The 26,350-nt window shown below is 41.2% G+C and overlaps 2 protein-coding genes across 8 annotated transcripts in view; one reads left to right on the top strand and one right to left on the bottom strand.

Moving 5' to 3' along the window:
- The window catches only part of LOC112558793 (F-BAR and double SH3 domains protein 2-like), a 52,758-nt gene extending 46,284 nt beyond the window's left edge, over positions 1-6,474 (top strand). For 4 of the 6 annotated variants that reach the window (XM_025229454.1, XM_025229455.1, XM_025229457.1 and 1 more), the window contains one exon: positions 63-6,474. In XM_025229454.1, coding sequence (XP_025085239.1) covers positions 63-186 — 124 coding nt within the window. In that variant the 3' untranslated portion in view covers positions 187-6,474. The remainder of the gene's footprint in view (positions 1-62) is intronic. The other 2 variants (XM_025229460.1, XM_025229459.1) reach the window with 2 other exon arrangements.
- A 2,676-nt stretch (positions 6,475-9,150) lies between these two features.
- Positions 9,151-26,350, bottom strand: part of LOC112558795 (transforming growth factor-beta-induced protein ig-h3-like) — a 30,143-nt gene continuing 12,943 nt past the window's right edge. The window contains exons 2-14 of one of the 2 annotated variants that reach the window (XM_025229462.1): positions 21,818-21,927; positions 18,926-19,024; positions 17,143-17,207; positions 16,282-16,447; positions 14,999-15,152; positions 14,429-14,506; positions 12,714-12,933; positions 12,058-12,267; positions 11,669-11,806; positions 11,272-11,438; positions 10,611-10,747; positions 10,129-10,282; positions 9,151-9,922 (exon numbers count right to left, since the gene is read on the bottom strand). In XM_025229462.1, coding sequence (XP_025085247.1) covers positions 9,626-9,922; positions 10,129-10,282; positions 10,611-10,747; positions 11,272-11,438; positions 11,669-11,806; positions 12,058-12,267; positions 12,714-12,933; positions 14,429-14,506; positions 14,999-15,152; positions 16,282-16,447; positions 17,143-17,207; positions 18,926-19,024; positions 21,818-21,912 — 1,980 coding nt within the window. In that variant the 5' untranslated portion in view covers positions 21,913-21,927 and the 3' untranslated portion in view covers positions 9,151-9,625. Of the gene's footprint in view, positions 9,923-10,128; positions 10,283-10,610; positions 10,748-11,271; positions 11,439-11,668; positions 11,807-12,057; positions 12,268-12,713; positions 12,934-14,428; positions 14,507-14,998; positions 15,153-16,281; positions 16,448-17,142; positions 17,208-18,925; positions 19,025-21,817; positions 21,931-26,350 lie in introns of both variants that reach the window. The other variant, XM_025229461.1, reaches the window with a different exon arrangement.

Here is a 26,350-nt window from a genome sequence, read left to right on the forward strand (position 1 = left end):
AGAGAAAATAGTTTGTTTTCAATGCAGACTTATGGATGCTTTATGAAACTTTCTTTACACAGCAGTTCAAGAAAGTGCGGTTTAGCAACCAGTACGTCGTTCCACCAGCCTACACGTTCTCCCATGCGTGGGACTCAGATGAAGGGGGAGAGGAGTCCCTTGTCTGACCAGAACTGGCGGCTGTAACCTTTCCAGTGTCCAGTTTCTGTGCAGGTCACAACCCTTCTGTCTCAAACACAGTGTAAATATGATATAGAGAGCAGTGCACAGGCTATAAGATGTAAACATGATACAAATATTCTTTTAGAGTGCTGATTCTTGACTGCAAGAAGGCAAAAGAATTATTTACATAAAGAAATCTTTAATTTATCGGTTTATTACTAAGAATGCAGGTGGACAACAGGTAGGGACAACATTATGGACAAACATAGCTCTTTCATTTGTAATTAAAAAAAGGTGAGGGCCTGCAATGAAGCTTTGTTTTAAAGCTGACAGCTGATAATGTGCTTCTTTCAATCTTGATAATCTTTAATCAGACAAGCCTGTTGCTAGTCATTGTATATGCAATGCTACAGTTAGATTATATGTCTGCATATTTGTTTATAAAGTGCATCTTTTGCATAATGCTCATTTATTCTGAAGTGCAATCACTGCTGGTTTCATTTTGTTTGCTGTTGTGCTTCAATCTGATGTAATTAGAGAATTGGGGGCCAGGTGTTACACACATGATTGCGTTAAGAAGGAAGAGCACATACCTTATCTCCGCAGTCACTGATGCTGGATGGGAATTTTCTTTTTAATGGGGAGGGATATTGATCACTGATAAGAAGCATTTAAAATCATAAATTTGATTTCCTTATTTGTTTAATGTAAGACTGTCATTTTCCCTGAAGATTGAAACATTAACAGATCAGCAGATTAGTAGCAATAATCAGGTGGTAAATCTGATGGTCTCTTGATAAATGTTATTGTGGTGTCTCTGAGCTGATACGTTGCTATTTGGGGGCATAAAGTTGGCAAGGTTCTTGTTTAAGTATGCTTTGAATCCTCAGGCTTAGTTTGCTGAAAAGTTGCATGACGTCAACATGTGACCTTACCTGATACAATCATTTAGAACTTTAGCAGCTTGAGCTTCGCTCCTGGTGGTTTTCTGATAGCAGATTGCTCCTAATATGGTGATATTTTTAATTTGCAAATTTTCAAACCTTTTCTAATGCAGACTATCTGGGACAGTTTTTCCCCATTGTTTTATTTGTGACAGTGTTCTTAAGAATTATGAACATGTATTTTAGGCAAGATAACTTCAGCACAGTTGTGTTTAATAGAATTATTTTAAATGACCTCATGAATGTTTGTTAAATTAGGCTTTAGTTTTGATTCATCATTTTTGTTGCTTTTCCTATTTAATATTAGCATATAGGCACATTATAGAACAAAATAATTTTATTGTTTTTGCGCTAGAATAATTTTGAAAACTAAGCTTATGCATGTATGTCATTTGAGAAATGTTGGTGAGCTTTTATGATTTTATTACTAACTTCTTGTTTCAGTTGTTAACAGCATACCTTGCTCAGATATAAATTGGCTACTTTACAAGTGAATTTTGCCTGCAGTTAAAGAATCATAAAATACGGAATCCTGTAAAGGGTTGAACCCTGTAAAGGGTTGAACATGGTATAAATGCTGGATCCATGGATTTGTAAGCACACAAACATCACATGCTTAAATTGTATTTTGTGAAATATTGAACTGCCTGTTACTGTTTGCTCAGCTGATTTAACCAGTTATTTTTTTTAAAGAAAAAGCTTTGTCAGATTTTGGTTAAAAATATCTTTTTGGTAATATACATTGGGGCCAAGTACACAACCACAAGGATCATAACTTTATCTTGTCTCCCCTTATGGGGTACATCAGCTGTTTTTTTTTTTTTTTTTTTGGTTCCATGTGCAAGTAGAGCTGTTGTAAATTATGTAAATATGATGTTACAACCAATATTGTCCAAGTCACTAATTGTTCAGCAGTTGTTCTGTTTGGATGAAACTAAGTTCATAATATGCTGTGAGATAAGTACCACTTTCCATTTATATTAGCAATGCTGATATAGGATTTTGACATTATAGGTGTGTTGGTAGGTGTTATTGAGGTCCTTTTATGTGAAACCCTGTGCATTCATAAACTGCAGGCTTGCAAATACTTTGGAGGAGTTGTCATCTGTTGGATATTGAAAGAGCAACACATCTAAGATGTCATCTTTCTATAATCTTAGTTTTAGGAGAATTTTTTCATATCAGTGGCCTCACATAAAAAAAAAATAATAGAGACTCTATGTTTTCATGTGAACCCTAGATGTATACAGCAACTGGAGGCAGACTGGTCCTAGTCACCATCACAATGTTGGCATTATGATAAAAGCAGTGTTTTGAGAGCACACAGAAGAGACATTGACCAAATACAGCTTGGCAAGGAACAACGAAAACGACATAGCAGGTCGTGAACCAGGTGTACTGTATATCAGAAAATATTTCATTTCACATAACATCATTTTTGTCTCTTTAGAGTTCATCATTCACGTCATATAAGCTGTCAAGATCAGCAGCAGAATAGTCAATGTTGGTCAGACATTTTTCTGTGATGTCTTTGTAGCACCTGTGTCTGTTGTTACTTAAGCATTGTAGGAATGTGACATGATGATACCAGTCTGTTCACCATATTTAAAAAGTTTTGTTTATTGGCTGCATAATTTGATGGAAGAAAAATGTTGCTGTACTGAAATTTTCCTGGTAGTGGGTTTACATTTGCAGGTTTGTTTTTTTGTTCTAATTTGTTGATTTTGGATATTGAATTCCATGCCAATGTTTCTTGATCCTTTCACTTACTGTTTTTTTCAGAAATCTGATTTGAAAGATCTGAACTCTTGTTTTGTGCAGATTCTTTTTTTTTTAAATCTGTGATGAATTAAAACGATGTTTGTAGATTAATAATGCATTTTATCATAATATATTGATCTGGCATGTTAGAATCGCATACGCTCTGAGATTATGTAGTTTTGAAACTGAAAATGTGCACATTATGTCTTTTAATAAAAGGGGTTTTGCAGACCTTATTCCATAGCTTAAGTATGTTGTTGTCAAAGATCTTACCACACACACACAAAATCCTTGTCCCCTTTGGGACATAAAAAGCTCTGATGTGACTTGTCACTGATGAATTCTGTGAGCTGTGTGTAGAAAGTGGGGCACTAAGATATATCTTCCCTCCTTGCTGCTCGCTCTTCCCTATTTTATTAAGAAAAATGCTTTGGTCAAAATATTAAAACTTCATCTAACAAAAGCATTTAGTATTTTCCAGCGTTCATCTTAGTGTGTTCTTCATCAATTTTCAGACCTTTGGATGCTCTGGATATTTTATAACTATCACATTTTACTTTTATATATTGATTTTTTTTTTAAATGTAATTGATCTTTAGTTTTTTCTTACACTGTGTTTGTTTAGATTTTGGGTTGGAGAAAACAAAAACTGGAAATAACTGATAGCATAAATTACTTGAAAACAATGATTTTCTACATTTAGTGGAAGTGGCTTTTTGATAAAAAAACAAAAACAAAAACAAAAAAACACCCTTTTGCACTCTTTTCAACACTGGATGTTTTTGTCATAAAATCTTGGGAAGTTGTACAGATATCCAGTCACGTGCCATGAAATCCACAAGATACATATTTGCAGCCACATTGCATCACACAACAACTACTCACAGTTTTTTGACTGTCTCTTTGACAAAGCCTGGCTAATGTGTTCTTAATGCTCAGTATTTCACTGCAATAAAAACTTAGCAGTCACAAACATGATAGAAATTTCTGTTTGTAACTGAAATCTTAGATGTTTCTTTTTTTTTTTGTTTTTTTATAGTTGATAGAATGATTGGCTGTGGTGCTCACAATTGTTTGATAGTCCAGTTTTTTGTGACTGAAGATGAAAACTGGATGTTTTAATCAGGATTTAATGGGGATCTGATGGAAATAAGTTCTGTCCTTTTTTTGGCTTACTAATCTTTGTTCTTATGAAAGACCACTTTACTTTATTTAAGTGTTTGCATTTAAATTGTACTTAATATTGTTGTGCAGTTAGTGTTCAATTTTATTAGGTATTTTGTAACTGGGAATCTCTTAACAGATTTTTAGTAACTTATATTTTGTTCATTCTCATTTTAAATCTGGTATAGCTATTTTAACATTTTGGAATATGATGGTTTTTTTTAAAATTCTTTCCACTTGCGCCTTATGTAAATGATCTTTAAGCAATTTGTTGCCCAGTGTTTACAAGTGAAAGGACGTCTGTTGTTGCCCAAAGCAGAAATCATGTATTTCTATCCTCCCATAAAATTTACTCAAGAAACATGCTGTAGATAGAAAAAAAAATCTAAACAAAAGTAAAGTGTTATGTGTTCAGTCTGTTCATATTTAGCAGTACGCCATAATGTATAGTTTGACACTAAGCTTGAAGTCACAGAAGTATGTAGATGTTAAAGCAGATCTGTCTTAGAAACTTTTTTTAGGTATGACCCTGGTACTTTAGGTGGCTTTTGTTATGCATAATGTACTTCACATTCTTATTTCTTTTGAGTTTTGTCAGTTTTCAAAGAATTGGTGTAATTAAGGCTCATTGGAACAATTTCCGTATAAGCATTGAAGTTTATTTGCTTTCAGGAGTACATTCTGTACTGTTAGGGTTCACAGTTGTTTTCTTTCTGGCAGTTTTGATGTTTTACTCAAACCTTTCAGAGGACAGTGCCATTCAGAATCACTGTTGTCTCATTTGTACAAGGACTGGTGATGAACATTTTTTTTTTTGTGTTTTATCAGCTCAGGAATTAGAGAAGGGGGCACCAAGCACCGCCATCATGACATTTTGTTATTTTATATATTTTGCATTGATGGTGTTATCCTCTTTTTGTCTCATAACGGCTTTGCTCAAAGTTCGAAAGTATGGACCAGTTGTAGATTGCTGTTGTAGAATTCATGGTACTAATGGAAGGCATGGGAGAGAATTGCTGTTTTACGCTGAGCTATAAAGTAAGGATATATATGATGGGAAAGGAGCAGTCCCTGTAAACAGGGGCCACATGTATCGAAAGAACGATATGCCTTAGACAGAGATCTGAACCCAGCTAATCCTCACTGTATCTGTGACAGGCACAAACCTTGCATCACAGGACTGCCTGATGGAAGCAGTAAAAGCTAGCTAGCAGACTGCAGTTGCAGCTCATTCTTGTTAGGTGATCAAACAATTTTTCAGCTGAGGTGCTCCCTAGGCCGAAAAAAAAAGTTGTCGGAATGCGTGGTGGGCAAGATGCAGAAACTGTAAGCATGATTGCCGGAACAGGAAAATGTGCGCATTTGTGTGCAGCATTCACATACTGGCCTCTGAGTGTGCCTCACTTTTTATTTTTTAAAAGTCAGTTTAGATAATGTTGTATTTGAGGTGAGATCACATTTAAAAAAAAAAAAAAGAGAAATTGTACATTTCATTATGTTGCACTCAACACTGCAGCTCCAAAGTAGGTGATATGGAAGTGTGTCCGCTGGCAGTTTGTATAAAGAGATTTTTCTTGATGCCATTCCTGTGGTTAGCAGTTTGTAGCTTCTGGCTTCTAGCTCTGTAATAAATTCTCTACAGATCAGCTTCTATGTGTTCTTTGAAGTGGGTTTTTTTTTTGTTTTTTTTTTTGTTTTGTTTTTTCAAATCTATCGCCTTAAATGCGTCGAAACAATACAACTGTGCAATTTTGCATTTACAGACTCGCACAATCATGGGCTTCTGAGTGTCAAATAATTGCTAGTTTACTGAACTGACTGTTGGTAAAGTTTAATGTAGGTATCATGTTGAATAGAGTGACGTGAGTGTGTGTGTCATGGTGATTGTATAAGCCATGATGAATAGAAGGATGAATATATACAAAATGTAAGTTGTTGAGTATACATCATGGTGAACATGGGGTCATTCTGGAATGCATGATTTAGTGGACTACTGGCAGGCATTTAGGATGTGTTTGATGTCAGTTTATCCAGATACATTTGTAGTGCAACTTTTGTATAAGGGAGAGTTGAAACTGTGCTAAAGGTCAGTTCCTTGGTACATTTGCAGCAGCAGACCCTCTGTTTGAACTTGCGAAAACTTTGTTATAGCTATACAACATGAAGGAGGTTGCTACCTCCAGGTCTATGCACAATGTTACACTTTTGTATCCATGTCAGAAAGAAGGAAGTGTTTGCTGACTTACAGGCAGTTTGTAGCCATATCTATGCATGTGTTTTCTTTAAATACATTTATATCCAACTACACAGATGCTGTTGTAAATGTACTCCTTCATTGAACTCAGCAGGGGACTGTGCATGTGCATTCTTATTTAATGCGGTCTTAGGACTTTTCTTTCTGGTCATCTGTTGATGTTGTGATTGTGAAAATAAAAGCAACAGGTTAGCAGTTGGCTTTGTTAGGATGTGTGTCGAGTCTCATGATAGAAGTCAGCTTTGTGTGTGTGTGGAGGGAGGAGGGCATATGATGTCCCCAAAGCCGGTGCATTGTGTCTGAAGATAATTCCTGTCTCTACTGAGCGCCTCATCGTCTGTTTTTATGCTCACTGACACATCATCCTCTTATATCTCATTGAAGTCGCCATCTGCTAAGTCTGCCCTTCGATTACTTCTTCAAATACCTTGCGTCTCTTATCGCCTCACATTGTTATCCATGAACGAACATCGTGCAAACGGTAATCTGTAACAGACTTTTTTTGGGGTTCGTGTCGGATTTTTTTTTTTTTTTTTTTTTTGAATTCTTGGCGCCACCTGTCTAGGAATAGGAACTGCTTGATAGCGGGAATCTACGAGCCTCATTTGCCGAGTTAAGACACGAGAAGCCATCTCAGACATAAACACTTCTCGTATTCCTTTGAATGCGCATGCGCAGACTTGATGAAGCATCGCTGTGTGAGAGAGAAGGGAAAAAACCCTCAAACTTTCAGCTCTGCATTTTAGTAGGACTGATGTTTGTACACATGCATAGTTAATGTTCTGGTATATTCTACTCTTTATATATATCTCTCTCACACGCACACTCCACCTATTCTCTGAATGCTTTGGGTGAAGAGGAACGCTTTACTCGGGCGCCATCATGATACAACTTTGAAGCAGATGTACATAAGCCAATGTAAACTCCTTGTTTACACCTCGCAGTACTTGATGGAGCTTGTCCCCTGTACTCGGGGGTCGGTAAGGACTATCGGTGTTCTTGAGGTCACAATGTACAGGCGCGCAGTATTATCTATCATCGATGTCACCTCTGAGCATCACAAGGCTCAGCCAGTCCTCCGACTGTCACAGCCGTTGCAACATTTTCAATGTCTCAGATCACACCAAAGCACTTTTAAAAAACTCAGGCAAGCGAAATTTTATGCAGTCTTTAACATGAAGTGTTGCAGCATGGCTGAACTTAGTTTCTACACAAACATATTTAACATTTTTATAAACTCTACAATATAACTTTCAACTGAGAAAATAGTATGTGGTCTTTAACATCAAATGCTTAGCACGACTAGTACATTTGCAAATAAACATGGACTCTACGTAAGACCTGAAGCAAAGTTTCATATGAACTCTACAATATGTATGAACTGTACAAAGTAGACCGTCCGCCCAGACAACCAGACACGTGTTCCACTGCCATTGTCCAGTCGTAACAGTCAGACTAACAGCGCGAGGAGGAAGTTACACAGGTTAGAAAAATAGTTGGATGCATCATCACTCAAACACTTTTGCTCGTCCTCCGCCCTTGCTGAAGATGTCAGCTTGGTGTGCCACGTGCAATGATCCGTGCTGATGCTGGTTTCCTGTCTCGTGTCTTACCAACCAAAGAGTCAATTGTTCTCGCCACGTCCAGAACATCTGGTGGCGTGACTAACTCCTGACCATGTGCAGCACTGATTGTAAAGGTGGAATTTCACCTTCTTTCTTTCCAATCGCCCTGCAGCCTATACCACGGTTTGTCTCCGCCTACCATGGAGACCACTGACCAGCTTTTAAACTGTCCACCATGATAATTCAGATCGTTCGTGATCATTCACCAACATTCTGTCCACCACGATCATTGTCCAACAACCGTTGGTCAGTATTATCATGTTGGACACGTGCTCATTGGTCATTACACCAGACTTGCCCACGGTCCAGAATCCGTTACGTGTGCGTGTCGTCTCGCAGTCCGGGTCGGCGTACGTCACTCAACGGTGGACAAACGTCGAGCCAACGTTCTCTCTGTGTGACAGCAACAGACCCAAGTCTTGTGCCACAACTCTGCTTTCATGGTCAGGCACTGATGTATGTTGTCCTGACACACGCATAGATACACACAGGCACACCTATTTACACACACACACAGGCACACGCACCACCGTGGTGAGCTTGCATTCACATTTTAACACATCTTTGATAAAGCTTTAGATAGTGTCCTCGGTGTACATTTAACAGGCCATTTCCTCAACAAGTTATCTACAGATAAAAACATTTAGAATTGATCTGTTCTTGAATGGAAGACTTTGCAAGTTTTTTTTTTTCTTAAAATTTTCTGTCGCACATGCAGCAATTATACAGTTACATCACTTGAGTTGAAGTTTGGTGAAGTTGCAACAAAATTATCATTCAGCAAACTAAGATGAAACCAGAACCCCCTACTTTCTGAGTACTTTTAAAATAAATAGTAAAAACTGTTTGTTTTCATGTTTCGACACTAAAAAAGAACTTTATAGAAAAAAAAAAACATGCATGTGTACATGGCCTGAGGTTTTACTGAGTGAGAGCGACAGAGTGTAACACCGAGAATGAGCGAGGAGTACACGAGACAGGCAATAAGTCCTTACTACGAATCCTGCCAGGAGCTCGATTTGTTTTTCTCATCAATATTATAATCCAACTACATTGTGACTGTATGTTCCTATTATTGACGATGCCAAGCCTCTGTACTAACAGTGAGAAGTCAGTGATGGCCGCTGTCAGAATATTTGTCTTGTGTAGGAGGTGGGTGACAACAGAAGTCATTGTAATCTTGGGTGAGTAGGTGCAGCTAACCAGGAGATACAGAAGAAAAGTAAGAAACTGTATCAAGGAAGTATTAATTCGCCTGTCTTTAATGTCTTCGCAAACGAGACTAAACCTTACGCAAAGCACGCCATTCGAAGCTTGCACTTACATGTACACTTACATCGGCACTTACATATGCACTGACATACACACATACATCGCAAAGTCTTGATTTTTGACTTTAAAAAAACGTATAAAATTAAATAAGCAGCAACCAAAGTTTTGCTGATTTATGATACCAAGATGTCCAATGGTTGCCTTCGCAAGCAAAACTGAAGATGCTGTGTAAACTTCCGGTTTCAAATGCTACGTCATTTAGTCACGTGACACACGTGGAGAAGGGGAGACTGAAGGTCTGTCTTGGAATTTTTTCCTCTCGACGGACCAGCAAGTGTTGTTTGTTGTAGTAATAGTAAGAATTAAAATTAATATTAATAATAACAACAACTAACACCATGTGCTGAGCGTTCTGTGGTGTGCACATCATCGTTGCAGTTGTCTTAGTAACGTAAGCGATGGAAATGGCGCCGACTGCTTGTGCGATGTTGGTAGCGGGTGGACATGGTGACACCCAACTCACAGGAGCATTTGAGGACGTCGGCCACCTTGTGCAGCACGCCGTTGACGGCCATGTTGTCAGGTGAGTCGACGTTGATGAGGTCGTTGACCAGCAGCTGGTTCCGCGTGTCGTAAGTGAAGACGGTGAGGTCCCCCTGGCGCGAGGCGATGCCGTAGGTGCCTTGTTCTGGGATCTCGCACTTGACGATCATGCGGTTGATGATATGGCGGTCCACAAACTGCAGAAAAACCAGAGGAACACGCACTCTGTAAGTCTGACTTTGGACAAAGAATACATATATATTACCAATCTATTACTAATACTAAGTAAAAGAAGAATGGTGCTTATTGGTGTTTTTCCGCATCGTTAGCTGTCGTCAGATATTAGTGACTAGTACTGGTTGTGTTCACAGTGTTCACAATGTTCACACACAAGTCTCTTTACCTTTTTCACTCGCTCAGGGTCGTTCAACATTTCGTCCAGCCGCCACTGGTTCAGGTAAGAAAAGGCCATGTTGGTGGGAGCCAGCACCGTGTAGCTGCCGTCCCTCAAAAGAGTCTCCGACATTCCAGATGTTTCCATCGCTTGTTGGAAAATACTGCGAGACAGAAATCTTAGAGTCAAACACCAAGCAGTTAACCGCACGGAAAGAGCCGTTGGAGGCTTTCGGACCATATTATCGACAGATGATGTTGCTACGGTGACCCAGTAGATATTATTATTTCACACAGCTCTATCTGTGCATGGCCTGAAAAATCTTTACAGGTATCATGACTTCTAGCTCTAGAATTTGCTCTGACATTGCCTTAGGTTTCTCTCTATTTAACTTTGGATATATCCTAGCCTCTGACAACTCGTCTAACACACCAACTCAGGTTAACAACACTCACAGACTGAAATAATTTTGATGACTGGAGTTTGCATACCTGAGGTCCTTGTCGTTGTTGATGAGATCCATGAGGGTGTTCTCAGTGGGCACCAGAACCTTGTCCACTTTTTGGATCAAAGCTTTGTCGCACTCACGAGGTGGACCCACTGCCTTGGCGTTGTTAACCGCCACACCCTGTAAACACCGGGTACATTGTGTTCATCAAGGCGCCAACATTCTTATTTTCTCGGTCTCGTCCTGTGGTAAGCTAGGACTGTCTGCATGGCGCTTATGTTTTTGTCGTGTCTGGATTTTTTTTTACAGGCGGAAAGTCTTAAATGTCTTGTACAAATTATAATCTTTATACATGTAAGTAGTAACATTATCGAGATGCCAAAGGACACCAGGATGTACTGAATGTTTTCTGATCAACACAGCTAAATGACTACCTCATCCTTCGCGAAGGAGCAGATGCATCAGTGATGTCACTAAAGAAAGTGAGCAGAAAACAACACAAGCTCCAGCTGACAATGAACACACACACACACACACACACACGCACGCACGCACACACAAAAGATCCAGGCAAACATGAGTGTCCTGCACCATGGACACAGACTCATTATGAAACCTCTTTCTTCTTTTTGCGGCAGTCTGTTCGTTAGAGCGACACTAGTGAGTGAGAGAGAGAGAGTGTGTGAGAGAGAGTGAGCACTCACATTCCTGAAAACGGTGACCTTGATCTTGGCCGACAGCCCCGTGTCGAGGGCAAGGTCGCCGATGAGCCTGTTCTCAGTCAATCGTCCCTTGACGATGTGATAGTCCAGCAGCTTGTCCACCGCCAGGGGGTCGCTGGTGAGCGCTGCCTGCGCCGAGCTCGGCAATTCTGTGAAGTGGATTGTCCTTTACATGCCTCATCTATTTAGCCCTTTGTTCTCTCGCTCCCCCTCTCACGACTTTCATCACTCTTCAACCACATTAAAGTCAGACAAAGTCAGAAACAAATAAAACAAATATGTCCATGCAAAATGGCAGAAGACAATTTTCAGTAAACATCGCTGACATACTTTTCCGCCATTTCCCTCTTTACCCTTCCTGACACCTGCTGACACCTACCGTCCAGCGCCTTGTCCGTGGGGGCAAAGATGGTGACGTTGGAGACGTTGTTCAGTTTGTGCTCCAGCCCCGCTCGCCGGACCAGCGCCATGAACTGTTTCACATTCATCTCGTCCAGCAGGTCGGTGGGCTGCCGCACTGTCACACAAAACACATCACGCCCTCGGATCACAGACCTCACAGATCACACTGGTAATTATGTAGTAGATGTTACATATACTATATCGGACCATCAGCTATATTTACTTGCGGATACCAGGCGGCCAGCACGAAGAAGTAAAGTGAGGTAACTCTAGAGAAGGAAAGAAAAAAGACCAAAGAAAGAAAGAAACGGGATCCAAGCACACTCAAGGAGAGTAAAGCTCAGCAAACCGCTGAGGGCGGTGTACCTGAGTCCGGCAGCAGGACCCTGTCGATGCCGTGGATGACCCCGTTGGTGGCCAGGAGGTCACGGTCCACCACGCGGGCGCCGTTGACGTAGAGACCGTTGCGTGTGCAGCGGAACAGCACGCGGCTGTCGTCCAGCGTCTTGAGCCCCACCGACACCACGATGGCGTCACCGCAGTACACACCGCGCACCACGTGACGCTTGATCACCTCTGGGGACAGTTCGCGGCGCATGCTCAGTGACAAGGCTGTCTAGTCATACGATCACGAGCCGTTCTTAACTGACAGATATAGGATGAACGTTTGAACAAGTCTGGCACAATTTTAAATGACGATTGTATGAAAACTTGGTCAAACATTAAACATTAATCAACAACAGCAATAATAGCAATAATAATAATAACAATAATAATGAACCGTTTGTAATGAATGTAAGATAAATATTTTTTAGAAATACAATGCAGATACATTTTAAGTGAATATAATGTAGATAAGTTATATATTTTTCTGGATCGCTAGATATTTTCTCTAGTTGTTTGGGAATTTGTTGTGAATTCCTCTACCTCGACCTAAAGCTAAGGGGGAAAGATATAGAAACAGTCAAGGAGACAGTCAATACACTGCCCTCGGTGGTGTCTCGGTCGTCAGCGCCACTCACTCTCTGCGGTGTTGGCGTCGGTGAGGATGAGGTCGAGGATCTCCCTGGGCAGCTTGGCGAATGCCTGGTCGGTGGGGGCCAGCACGGTGAAGGTTCGGTCCGTCTGGTGCAGCTGGTTGATCATGTCGGCCACGAACAGCGCCAGCTGGAACTGCGAGTACTTGTCGTCTGAGAATATCCGCTCCGCCAGGTTACCCTGGAGGTCCAGAGGCTTGACCACCTGCACAGTGACATCACACACCAGGTGACTGGAGGCTGGGAAACACTGTTTCCTCCATCCACCCGTTAGTAACATGCAGGAGCCAGGCCCAGAGCTCGCTCCATAAAGCTAGGTTTATTTTTAATGGTCTTTAAAATACATTCTCAAGGGTAGAGTAAAACTGAGCTGTTTAAAGACCAGATAGAGGTCCATAAAACTAGCGGAGTTTTTTTAAATCCAGAAAAAAACATTCATGAAACTAGGGTGGATTTTCTAAGTGTCAGATTATTGTTGACGCCCATTATTCTAGTTGGATTTTCTACAGGCAACATTTTATATCAAATAGCGGAAGTTTGCAAGGACTAGAGATAATTTCAGTAAAACTAGACATGTTCAGGACTAACGATACTTTAATAAAACCAAGGGATGTTCTAAGGGTCCTAGCTCCTCCCTACAACCAGCAGGATTTTCTGAGGAGCGTGTGCGGGCTAAGCAGCAGCTTCAGGTAAACAAACTATTAAATGATTTAAAAAAAAAACTCAAGCAAACAGGCTCATAAAAGCAGATCAAGGATGCATCTTGTGTCGATTATCGTCAAGTAGTGCCTTCCTCTAACGACACATTATGAGATACAACAGGCCTGTCTTGTCTACATGCGCGCGCATCTTTATCGTCAATGATAGAGTGGATGTAGAACACAAAAATGTCAGTTCCAGCTGCTGCTCATAAGAATGAAGGAGGGCATGAGGAGGTAAGAAAAACCCAAAGTTGTGCATCTTGATACTCTTAGTGTTGCATTATGCGGTGTGTATATCGGAGAGAGCTCCAAACTAGTCTCTTCGTTTTCTTTTTCTTCCCTTTGCTATTACAGACGAGAGATATAAAAAAAAACTGTCTCATATTTTTCTGTGTTGTCTAAATCTCAAGATCACTTAAATTTTCTTTACTAAATCCGAATTTGCCTTTCAATGTTTTTTTCTCTTTTGTTTATTTGGACACTGAAGGAAGAGGCAGAGAACAGAAAGCTGGGAAGATCAGCTACCTCATGCTTGTCAGATATTTCAGGTACAAGTTACTGGAAAGTAAGAGCAATGAGGGGAAAGAAAAAGGAAAAAACATTTAAATCTCATGGAGAACTTCACTTAAGATTTCTGTCTGGCACAGTTTTTTTTTTCGAAAGACGCGCGCGCAAAAACAGTGCAATCTCTCTCTCACTCCCTCACTCACACACAAACACACACACTGTAACACACACACACACACAGAGACACACTGTAACACACACACAGACACACACTGCATACACGCCCTACTCATGCGAACATTGAGGAAATTGGTTGATGCAAGTAAAGTTGTGAAGTGCATTCAATATTTTGCCCAGGACTGGAGTTTGCTCGTTTGTCTAACATTTTCACTCTGCCCACGTGGCTCACGTTTCACGTTCAAGTCTCGCGAAGGTTGCAAAACATTCTTCGAAGCCGAACGCGACGTTCGCTTCCCAGCACCGGCAGCTCACCTCATCGATGACGTGAATTATTCCGTTGGTGGCCGTTTCATCAGCTCGTATGATGCGTGCGCAGTTTACCGTTGCCACCTACAATGGAAATACAAAATAAGGTATACTTTAATTTTGTGGCTCCGATATGAATCCAAGAGTCATAGGCTTTAGCTTTTCCTGGCAAATGCAGAATAAATCATGAGCAGGGTGAGATGAGGGGTGAAAGTGTCATGTGACGTGTTAACTAGGTAATTAAACTGTGTCTTCATGATAAGGACAAGAGAGAGGTTCAAAAAGCTGGAGTGTGTCATAATTAGCTGAATTGGTGTTTCCTAAAGAAACTTATCCAACACTTTTCTTTCCTCAGACGGTTCTTGGCTAGGGACTGTGATCCAGATTGTCTGGAGATAACTCAAGGTAAGGAAACTGGAGGATTTACACACACACAAGATCTCTCCCTAACCCTCTAGCCCAATTAGTACCCATATTGTACACAACTAAATTTTGGATGACAGAGACAGTAGAGAGCCGAGACGTCCACACTCTTGCTCTCGTTCAGCCCTCCACAGACAAGTGAGCAGCACTCACCCCGTAAGCATATTTGTTGACCCTGATTCTCTTGTCCTCGTACAACGTGACGAAGTTCTGACTACGTGCGTGGAACGTGTCCAGCGTCAGCTTCCCCGGGGCCACGTGGTACAGCAACAAGGACTGGCTGCCGTGAGCGGGGTTCAGCAGGCTTCTGGTAAACAAACAAATGGAGGATCGAGTGAGCAGAAACAGATGTTGACTGGCCAGCTAGTGGTTTACTATCAACACTCGGATACTTGTTGTTTGCCATTGAAAGAGAGAGCAAATCAATAGCAGAATGAAAGAAAACAAAAGACTTTACAACCAACATCATGTTTGTATTAATCAGCTTCTGTCAAGATACGCTGTCCCCTCTATCAACCGTCTCGTCAGTTGGTTTTTTCTTGTTTTGTTTGTTTGTTTTTGTTTGTTTTTGTTTTTTTTTGTTTGTTTTTGTTTTGTTTGTTTGGTTTGGGTTTTTTTGGGGGTTTTTTTGCTGCTTCACTCTACTCATGCCCCGTCCGTCATCTACCCATCTCCTCCTACCCAGATTTTTGTTTGTTTGTTTGTTACTTGGCAGTATCAAAGCTCGCTGATAGCAGAGTGTATATGGCTCCGGCCGTGCAGATGGGAGGAAAAGAAGATTTGCGACGCTTCGAAACTGAGAAGATCGAGGGCCGAAAGGTAACATAACCACCTAGACATGTGTCTTCACCTATCGGGTAATCAATGGAAGGGGTGGACCGAATGTCTGCCTCGTTATCTCTATAACAGGTAGAAGATGTACGGACGGTAGACTTATATCTTAGATTTGGCTCCAGGATAACTAGCTCATCACTGGATGATAAAGAGCAAAGATTTGCGAGGCCAGATGTCATTTGTTCGGTTTCCCCATGTCCTGTCGTTTATCATGTTCAGTTATTTATTTGCGTTTAAAATAAAAATAGTTGCCAACTTTGGCGGGGCAAGAAATGACAAACAGTAGTGTCACAGCGAGTCACGGTCCACTGACTTCCTAAAGAAGCGCAGGTCATCATGGAGCACAAGTCTGTGAGACCAACTGAAGGCGATGACTGTTCACAAGTTTGTATGAAGAAGTGTGATCATTAAAACACATGTTTTTAATTAAGTTATATTTTTGTTTCTCACCCGCCCCTCTTTTCAAATAACCGATTCACCTAATCACGGAAGCGTTAGAGAACAGTTTTGTGTTGCCGCTGATGGTTAACCTCTCATTACCTTGACCTCTGTGCATGAAGTTCACCCACAAAACAGTTGTTTCATATCTGTGGGCATCTTACCTCTCGTAGGGAGTCGTCTGGGCGAAGGCTTCATTGGCGGGGGCGAAGACCGTGAAGGCGCCCTCATGGCGCAGGGTGTGGGACAGATTGTTGCGCTCAGCATGCTGGGAAAACTGCGACAGCCCCAAGTCTCCGGCCGTCTCCAGCAGGTTCCCCAACGGTTTCACTGGCAATCAGAGGACATCACATCATCGTTACACAGCCCTGCTGGCACTCAAACGACTTGGAACGCAGGGGAAAGTTCGCAGCTACAGACTCGCTCTTTAAGTGCATGCTAACCCATCCCACCCACCCCCAACTTCACCCCTTCTTTTGCCTTCCTGAAGCAATTTTTTTTTTTTATTTCAGGAACTTCTTCCCAAGAGAAAACGGAATTAAAAAATTGTTTAATCAACGGGTGCGAAAATGAAATATTGCTCAAATCATGCGAAAAATTAAACACGCTGATGGGAAACAGAGTATTTGTATAAATCGGAAGAACAAAAAACCCAAGAAACTAACTGGAAATTTGTCAGAAGCGAGAACAAGTTTGACACAAACATTTTCATATGCGAAGGCTTTAATTTAGTTTTTCTGACAATAAACATTTTGCATTCGCCTTCTTAGCCTCATTAGCCTTCTTAATCGGGAAAATATCCTCGGCCATGTTTACCAAAGTTGTGCGAGATAACCAAATAAATAAAATCTTGTTTTGGGGTTAATTTTGTGAATTTGGAACTCTGATCAACATTTGGCAAAGGATAGATGACAGATGAGTATAGAAGTTTAAAACAGCACGCCCACAAAATAAAACAAAGAGGGAAATACATCTAAACCATAAAAAAAAAAGTTACAGGAATGGAATACAAGGGAAAGACAAACCTTTTGTACAACCAACCTTTCCTTCCTCCTTCTCGTAGCCAGAACAGCAGTCCCAGCTGAGGAACCTACAGACAAGTCAAATAATTTCGCTTTAATGCCGACATTTCTTGTCGTTTTCTCATCAGCAATTACATGTTTACCTCCTCTCCCAGTCACCAGGTGCACCAACTGACCTCCCATTCACCATCCAGGATTGCAACCACCCAGTTCACAGGCGTGCATGATCCCTCCACCCTCCATCTGTTTACAGATGCGAGTACAGTAGTGTAAACAGCTCTGTTGTCTTTTCAATAAAACTGTCGGTACACTGGTCTCCCCTGGCAGATTCCGTCTGGTTGGAGAGAGGGTCAATGGTATCCTACATTGCAATTTTACAGAGTGGGACACGTGTGTAAACAACTCAGTTGTCGTTTTAACACAAACAACTGTGGGTACACTTGTACCCTGTGACAGATTCTGTCTGCTTGGAGAGAGAGGGTTAACGGGATTTTAAATTCCAAGTTTTCAAAGTGGGACAAATGTTTTTAAATGGACATTCTTCAACCTTACTTGTAATATTTCTTTAAACTATACGCTTGCTTATCTTAATAACCTCTGACACTGTTTTTCTGTTTCATCCCAACATGCCAACATAACCTTTTTCGGGAAGTTCATTACTCAGGATAAATAAGCTTCCTCGGTGCATAGAGGCAAGTGTACAGGCAGGCGAACTGTTTGTCTTGGTTGATGTCACGATGCCCTGATGACATCGACGTCCAGATCGTCGGTCTTGTCATTCCATGAACAATGGGAATGCCTGGTGTTGGCAAGTCTTCCTCACGCAGGTCACCCTGTCTCCCTCCTGTCTTCTGATGCCAGTTCTGGCTTCTTCCAGTTTCCGGACAGGTCAGTCAGAGCAGATGCATTTGTTGTTTACTCCACTGTTTGCCAGCCTCCTGAACAAATCTCGTTGCGCAACATGTTTTCGCCAGGAACTGATGGAAAAAGCTTAGATTGATATCTTGACGAGCGTAATCAAGTGTGGGAGGCCATATTTCGCGAGATACCTCGGCCACAGACCTTGCTTTCTGTTAACCGATTGAAGAAAATACGTTTTTCCTTCTTTAATCAGTTTCTACAATTAGTAGACCCGCACACGATAACTGTAATTAAAAATACTCATGCACTAGACCCAATCGTCCAGTTGGCACTTGATGGCACGCGTCCTCCCACACATACATCCTGACATGAAAACATCTTCAAATGCACAAACTCTCCAGAAAATCGCATTGGAAAAGTTCTTCCGCGCACCTGCTTTACAGACGTGTGATTACATCGGTGCATATAATTATTTTGGGGATTTGGGTGATAAGAGTACCCCCCTTCCTCTCCATCAGACTCTTTCGCCAAACTTTTTGTCAAATTTTTCAGCACTTAAAGTGCCGTGCTTATTCCTAGCGAGTGGATAGGCAGACCGACCCCAACTACTTTCCAATACCTTGATAGAATACAACGCAGGATGGACAAGAAAAAGAGAAGCGATTGAGAGAGAGAGAAGGGGTGGAGAGAAAGAAGAAGCAAGAAAATAACAGGCTAGAAAACCAAATGGCAAAATACCTTAAAGTTAGAAAGACTGCAACAATTATAGAAGAGAAAGAATAAAACAAAAGTGAATAAAAACATAGGACAAAACTGAAACAAGATAGAATGAAAGTGTGATGAACAAACTATCAAACGAACGAGAAATAGAAGGAGGGAGAAGAGAAAAGCTGATGGTAAAGCCAGTGTAGACATAGTTTCTCACGTGGGTCGCTCGCAGATCATCTTGAGATGTTGGGCCACACAGTGCGTGAAGAACTTCTCGTTGGTGCCGATCACTTGCTGCACCATGCACATGTTGGGGCTGTGGACAGGTGTGTACATATTATAAGTATATATATAGATATAGAGAGAGAAAGCACATGTTGGGGCTGTGGACAGGTGTGTACATATTATAAGTATATATATATATAGATATAGAGAGAGAAAGCACATGTTCGGGCTGTGGACAGGTGTGTACATATTATAAGTATATATATATATAGATATAGAGAGAGAAAGCACCTGCTGGGGCTGTGGACACGTGTGTCTATATTAGTATATACATATAGAAAGCACATGATGGGGCTGTGGACAGGTGGAAGTCTAAATTATTATATGTACATATAGAGAGAGAGAGAGCGAGAAAAAACATCTTGGGGCTGTGGAGACGTGTATAACCTATTTTAGTATATATATATAGAGAGAGCCCACGTTAGGTCTATGGACAGGTGTTCAGTGTGTCTATGGAGCTTGTAGGCGCTGTACACCTGTCAGTATGTCTACACTCAGGTACGCAGAATGTTCTGGATCCATGAATGTACAGGTATGTTTACCTGAAAGTCTTTTCGCACCAAAGCTTGCCGTAAGTTCGAGATACCAAGAGTTATCCGTCAGAGTTTTTGCTCTTGTAAAAAGTTTGTCCACAAAACATTTCCGTAAGACTGTGAGATCGAAATAATAACACCTATAATGCTCTTCTTTCCCCTTCCTCTCCACAATTATTTTAACGGAAGTCGGGTCTTTAATGGAATGAAAATAGTGTTTAGAATGTCATTCGGTGTTTCTCAATCTTAACAAAATAAACACGAATGCCCTGACAATAAACAAATGTCAAAATGAACCCGAGAAGAACCTGTAGTGAGTCAGTCCACACTCGTTTCCTCACTTTTCATGAAAAACACTTTAAGTGAAACTGAAAGCCTCGTACTGACGGCTTGATCGGTGTCAGGTCCTTCTGGAACAATTCAGTTAATCAGATAAGTATTCCCTGCCCCTCCGTGCAGACAGAAGTGGCGCAGATAACTCCCTCCCATTGCCTCGTGTCAACAAACGGAAGAAAGGTGAGTCCGGTAAACAAGGCGGTGGCTGGGAAGATAATCCTTCTTGTTCAAAACTGCGCATTTGGGAGAAACTTCGCTTTAAATGATGAGGTGCGGCAAGATAGATAATGAGTACATTCTTACTGTGTCTGACGACACAACAACAGTGTCTGAACTAGTGAACTATAACACTTGTCAAGCGGAGTTCATCCTTGTCATTCAGCATCTTCGGGGATGGAGACTTTTAAAAATCGCATGGAAAAGCTTTTTTGTTCCAGTAAATGATCTTCGAAAACAGGCCACACCCACCTGCACTTGATGTCCGGACCCTCCTGCTGTCTTCTGTCATTACTTTTGTATCAACCTAGAACTTGCCCGAGTGTTTCACATTTATAGCCGCCGACTGCTGTGGGAGAGCAGGTCACCTTCATTTGCGTAAAATTATTTACTTTCTCAAAACATTTTTTTATTTTTGTTTGAACATTTAAACAATTCTTTTTGCAAAGCACCTCATGGCTTGTTCAATGTTATTAGCGGAATTCCGAGGCTTTGTATATTTTTTCAGACTAACATATTTCAGCGACTAATCACAGAACCGGAAGGCCGCACGGTGGAGACAGAAAACAAAACATCGCCATGTCGACCGTGAATAGTTGTTTATAAAAATATTAAAGCTGATCGGAATTTGTCTTTTTTTTGTGGAGTTGATGCAAACGCCCTTCCTTCACCGGAGGGGGTCGCGGAGTGAGGCGCGCGCTGTGGCCTGAGTGAGAGAAGGAGGAAAGCACGAGCTGATGTGAGGGATGATGAGGCTGGGTGCCGGGTGGACTGGGTGGCTAGCGTTTCTCTGCCATCAACAAAGTAAAAACTTTTCAAATTACAGGCGCCTTTCTTGTGGGTTTTCAAAGACTTGTATCAGAGGAGTTCTAATGAAGCTTTCTACAGGAAGTGAGATGCGAGAACTTTCTGTGATCCTCATCTCCCCGCCATCATCGCCGTCCTCCTGATAACGCGTGTCGTCAAGCACTGACTAGGGTGCAGATGAAAGTGGACACCATACTCTATCCAAAAACTATTCTTTAAAAACTAGACACCCTGGTCTCATGTTGCTGCTGGCAGCCGTGGTTTGTGTAGAGATTAGAGTTACGTCCCCTGCACGCACGGCCACCACCAGGCGGCGTGACGTGCTGGCGGCTGCTGTGGTTGTTGGAGTTGTAATGAAAGGAAAAAAAACGAGAAGGGGGCGAGGATGGGAAGGTGGGTGGGTATGTGGTAGATCTGCTGACTCGCCACTTCTCGTGCTCCACAGCCCTAGATATGTATTTATAGTTATATATAGATATATAGAGAGATAACGTGTATTTATAGTTCTATATATAGAGAGTTAATGTGTATTTATAGTTATGTAATTATATATATCGTGTATATATGTATAAAAAGAGAGTTAACGGGGATTTATAGTTATGTGCCTACAGTGTTTTTGATATAAATATATAGTTAACATGTATTTATAGTTGAGTGTCTATAGTGTTTTTTTTATATATAGTGTACAACTCTCTGCCTGTTATAGCAAGCCCTACCAAGGACTCCTGCAAACAAAAAAAAACTTTTAATGCGCTCGATAACTAACAGACATGCACTTATATTACAATTATATAAGTTATGTTAATCACCAAAAAGGGAGCGATGACGATTGGTCTTGAACTCGAGGCATTCAGAACTGTATAAATACACATCAGGACTGGATTGAGGAGCTCATTATATTTAGTAACATGAACTGAGAACAGTGTACAGACCCCGGGGATTTCGTTGTTTTGCCGTTGGCTCTCTGGGCGCTGGCTGAGACAAAGACCAAGGAGCAGACGACAAGTAATGGAATGGCCACCATCATGTCTGGATGTTGCTGCTGCTGAAACAATCATATATCACAGAAAAACATGATCTTAACATCTTGTACATTGAAAACTGCGTCGTTTGACTTTCCCAACCCCTAGCCTCTCTTTCATAAATAGGAATTTTAATGTGGGAACAAAATAAGAGAATTTTTAGGTACTTGAACTGGAATGTGTAGAGGTAAACAAAGTGCAGCAACAAAATCATCAAGACTAAACTGGGTCAATTAACTTTCCACTCAGTCAAAATCTTTCATCTCTGAAAGTCATGAAAATGATTATTTGAGAAAAAAAAAAAACCTATTCCTTTAATGCTCTCACAAAAAAAGTGAGTTTTCCATCTTGCAGCATTTCACAGACACACCCACCCTGAGGTCGGGTGCAGCGAATAAATATGAGGCTCCCACACGAGATTTCAGGGTAAAGCAAACGGTTTGTAAAGCAGGTTCGAATCTTGGGTGATGATCACTAGAAAGCTTCCACCACTCGCCACATTCATACCTGATTTAATAGGGAGGGTGAAGGCGGAGTAGGGAGATAAGGGGCCCTAGACACTGATAACACAGTCCACAGCCCACCTTACACCCTGCAGGGTTCAAACTATTTGTATCTGATTTGAGATGTTGGATTAGTCGACTGTAGGGAAGACACCAATATAGTCCAAGAATCAGATATTTAGCAGACAGGGGGATACTTGTAGACACACTGAGTGCGAGTGTCGGGTGGGTTACACCACACGTGGGTGTGCACACACCTGACTTGTCCTCACCCAGGTCCCAGCAGGGAGATTATTAATGATGATGTACACAAGTCAGTTTTTATTTTCTCCCGGTGCAGGAATTTTCGGTAAGTCTGTTTGCTCTCGGTGACTGAGTTTTAAGAAGGTTTAAATAACTTTTTTTTGTCTAGGTAGGAGTTTACACCAACTTTTTCTATTTGAAAAAATGTTTATAAGCTTCACAGAGTGAATGGATCCTCCGGGCACGTCTGTGTCTGGAAATGAGATAAGACTTTCCTGCAATTTAAAAGGATGCGTGTTGTTGAGTCTTTCCACACAACCAGATGAGCCTGTAATGTGGCCACGCTTTTGAGAAAGAATGGTGTTGACATGGAGTTTTTATGGTTGTAGGGCCAAACGAAGCATGCCGGTCCTTCTGACCCGACGCACACAAGACAAGGCGAGCATGACGACTGGTGAGAAGTTTCCAGCTCCACTCACGGGCTCTAACATCCGGGGCTGTAGAAATGAGCTTTAAATATATATATAGTAGCAGCTTCTGTTGAAGCCAGACATCCGTTTAATTGTTCATCCATCAAAGCGTACCGTGCATGTCTACAGGATACTAAACAAAGGGTCACGTCACTTAAAATACCGAACACGTGATCACGTCACCATAGATGGAGTCCATGATGACGTCACTTAAAATACCAAACACGTGATCACGTCACCAGTAGATCGAGTCCATGATCACGTCCCTTCATTGAGATACTGTAAATATTTCTGGGACAGACCCAGAGTCTGAAGCCGAGGAGACGAGGGGAGACTGCAGCAGGAAGCCATCAGCTGCTACACTCGCTACAGTTGCGCAGCTCGGCATTTCCTCCCTCAAACCAAATGTCAAGGTGACGAAGCAGGTTTTGTTTGTGCAACTGGTTTGTCTCACAGATCGGCAACTAAACATTCACAGGTAACATGATGATGGAACAGAGATGATGGAAAGTTCAGAACTATGGGGTGTGTAGTGGACAATTAGGCCCACATGACTATAGTCCTACACTAATGTCGACCCACAGACAGGTCCAACACCTTCTCTGGACAACAGGACAAGGACACATCTGAGCACATCAGCCACACCTGGCTACAGATTTAGCACCCACACACATTCTTGCTCACCATACAAACCCTCACATGGGCTACCCTACAAATATTTTCTTAGATGATTTGGAAGATTGTTCTTCGCAACTATTGCATGGAGCACTGGAAGCAGGTGAGTAATGAAAACATCCACGCCAGTGACCCCACCCACTGTCTGTCACAACAAGAAACTTCTGCATGGACTGAATCAGTTAAAGTGTGAAGCTTGGCATATACTTGGCAGCGCGAGTTAAAACCTTGATAGTAGTGAAAAGACAAGTTAATCTCTGAAAAATGTTGCTGTGGGTGTGTATTGTCTCAGGGTCTCTGTGTATCGCCTCCCACTCTGTGCTTCTTCGGGTCCTCTCTGCGGTGTGGACGCTTGTTGATGTTTTTTATTATTATTGTTGTTGTTGTTTTTGTTGTTATTATTATTATTGAAAAGTAAGAGTACATACTTAGCAGCCCCGTCTGATAGCTCCTTACAGGATTTGGAATATTCTCTAAAGTCAGAGATATTTTAACTGATTAAACAATGGGTCTATTCAGAGCTATCGATTCGTATTACAAGCTGCATACAAGGTGTTCAGTACATGACCAGTCCATAATGCTAAATTCCATCTACAATTGTTTGCAGCATTTATTTGTCAAAGACCTTTTTTCTAGCTTCAGCACCAGTTCTACCTTCCGATGCCAGTTTGGCAGAAACAGTGTTTATCCAGTTTATCCGTCTCCCATCAAGATATGCGGGTATTTGCTTTTGTTAACACCAGTCTTAGCTCGGGATTATAAATACACTTATCGGTTACGAACGTCCTGCCGCAGTCTAAGCACGTGACATGCGAGCGACCCCAGTCAGCAAGGTGAGTGGTTCACCGCGCGCCGTTCCCATGCTTTCTCATGCCCCGACCTGCTGTGGTTATCTCCTCCCCGCAGCCTTTCGTCAGAAATACAGCAAAGCCTTCTATGTTGTGCCAGGGACTTGTGTACACCTATTGTGATGCCATTCCTTTGTTTTTCTTCTGAACTTGCATTCTCCGCACCCCACACCCCACCGCTACCTAGAATTCAACTTGAATAAAATTAGAAATATCCTTACCAAATGGTGGAGTTCTGTACCTGATCGTTATTTTGTGGGGGTCTTCGTGTGTGTATTGCATTATTATTTCCACCAACCGTCGGGTATTCCAGCTTTCCCCACACACTCCTTAGTCTGGTGCCAGAACACAGGGAGCTCGAGCTGTACTTTCAGACCAAAGCTTCAGAGATATACAGAGGTCTGATACCATCTCCCCGCTTTTAGAATATTTGTCGTGAAGTGTAATCATCTCCCTTATTTATGAGGCACAAAAGTTGTTACCGCCCGTCATTAGACCGTTAGATGCAACAGAGAGAACTGAGAGAAGTGAGGAGTGACTGGGGGAGGAGAGAGGGAGAAGGAAGGGAGATGCCGTTAGAGAGAAAGAGATGGAGGAGGGGGTACAGACCTTATCTGACTCTTGATGTTTTCCCTCCTCCCCACAAAAATAAAAAAAAAAAAAATAAATAAATAAAAAAAATCAGTTTTTACACATCAAACAGACAAAACCAGATTCGTTCTAGACTTTTCTTCGGCTTGAGACTAGGAGTGTAATGATATGTCTAATAATAGGTCCCGGACTTTATGTTTTCAGTTTTACATTTGTCTTCATCTTGTATGTTTTGTTAGCAATTATCACCCATGTCACTGAAATAAACCACAAGTGGTTAGTGGACATAAAAGAAGCTACTGACATTATTCATGTACCGCTAAATACTAAATTATTAACCTTAGTCATCATTTCTAAGTAGTACACTAATAATGATATGCATATATACACACACAATACTCATTATTCATAAACCACTAATTTCTACGCTAATAACATTAAATAAATGGTCTTTGTTGTTAGCACAATTCACACCGCTAATTACTACATTAATAATGTATTAATATGCCGCTAATAATGGCAGTTATTTCTTGCTAATTACTACAGCAGCATTTATATTCTAATTGGTTGCTACACTATGCTAACCCTAATTATCTTTTTACACTCCACTATTAGTTTATTTTATATCGCTGATCTCTACAAAAATATAAAATATTTATATTTGCTATTCTAATAACTTAATTTGAATAATAAATGACAATATATTACTATTTACTACACTGATATTATAAGATGAATTCAGATAAAGATAATCATGTGTAAAATGTCAGAATTTCTCTCTTTTTCTTGCTTGTCAGAGAACATTCTGACAAAATTCGCCATTTGTCTCTTGTAATGTTTAAACTTCTGGAAAAGTCTGTGAGAAACATCTACCTGCATACTTCTGCCCACGGCACGAAATAGTTAGTTACCTGTAGTTACCTGTACGAGCTTACTTTGAGGTGGATGCCATCTTTAAACAGCCTCACTACCACTTAGAAGGTAAAACAAAAAGCAAAACGATAAACCAAAGCAAAACAAAGATGCAAAAAGTGAAGCCATGGCCATTAGCCTCCTCCTCCTCCTCCAGACATATTTTTGTCTGTGAACAGTCACCTGCAGGGGAGTGTGTTT

The sequence above is a fragment of the Pomacea canaliculata genome, linkage group LG3 (genome assembly GCF_003073045.1).
Source record: "Pomacea canaliculata isolate SZHN2017 linkage group LG3, ASM307304v1, whole genome shotgun sequence".
Taxonomy (NCBI): domain Eukaryota; kingdom Metazoa; phylum Mollusca; class Gastropoda; order Architaenioglossa; family Ampullariidae; genus Pomacea; species Pomacea canaliculata.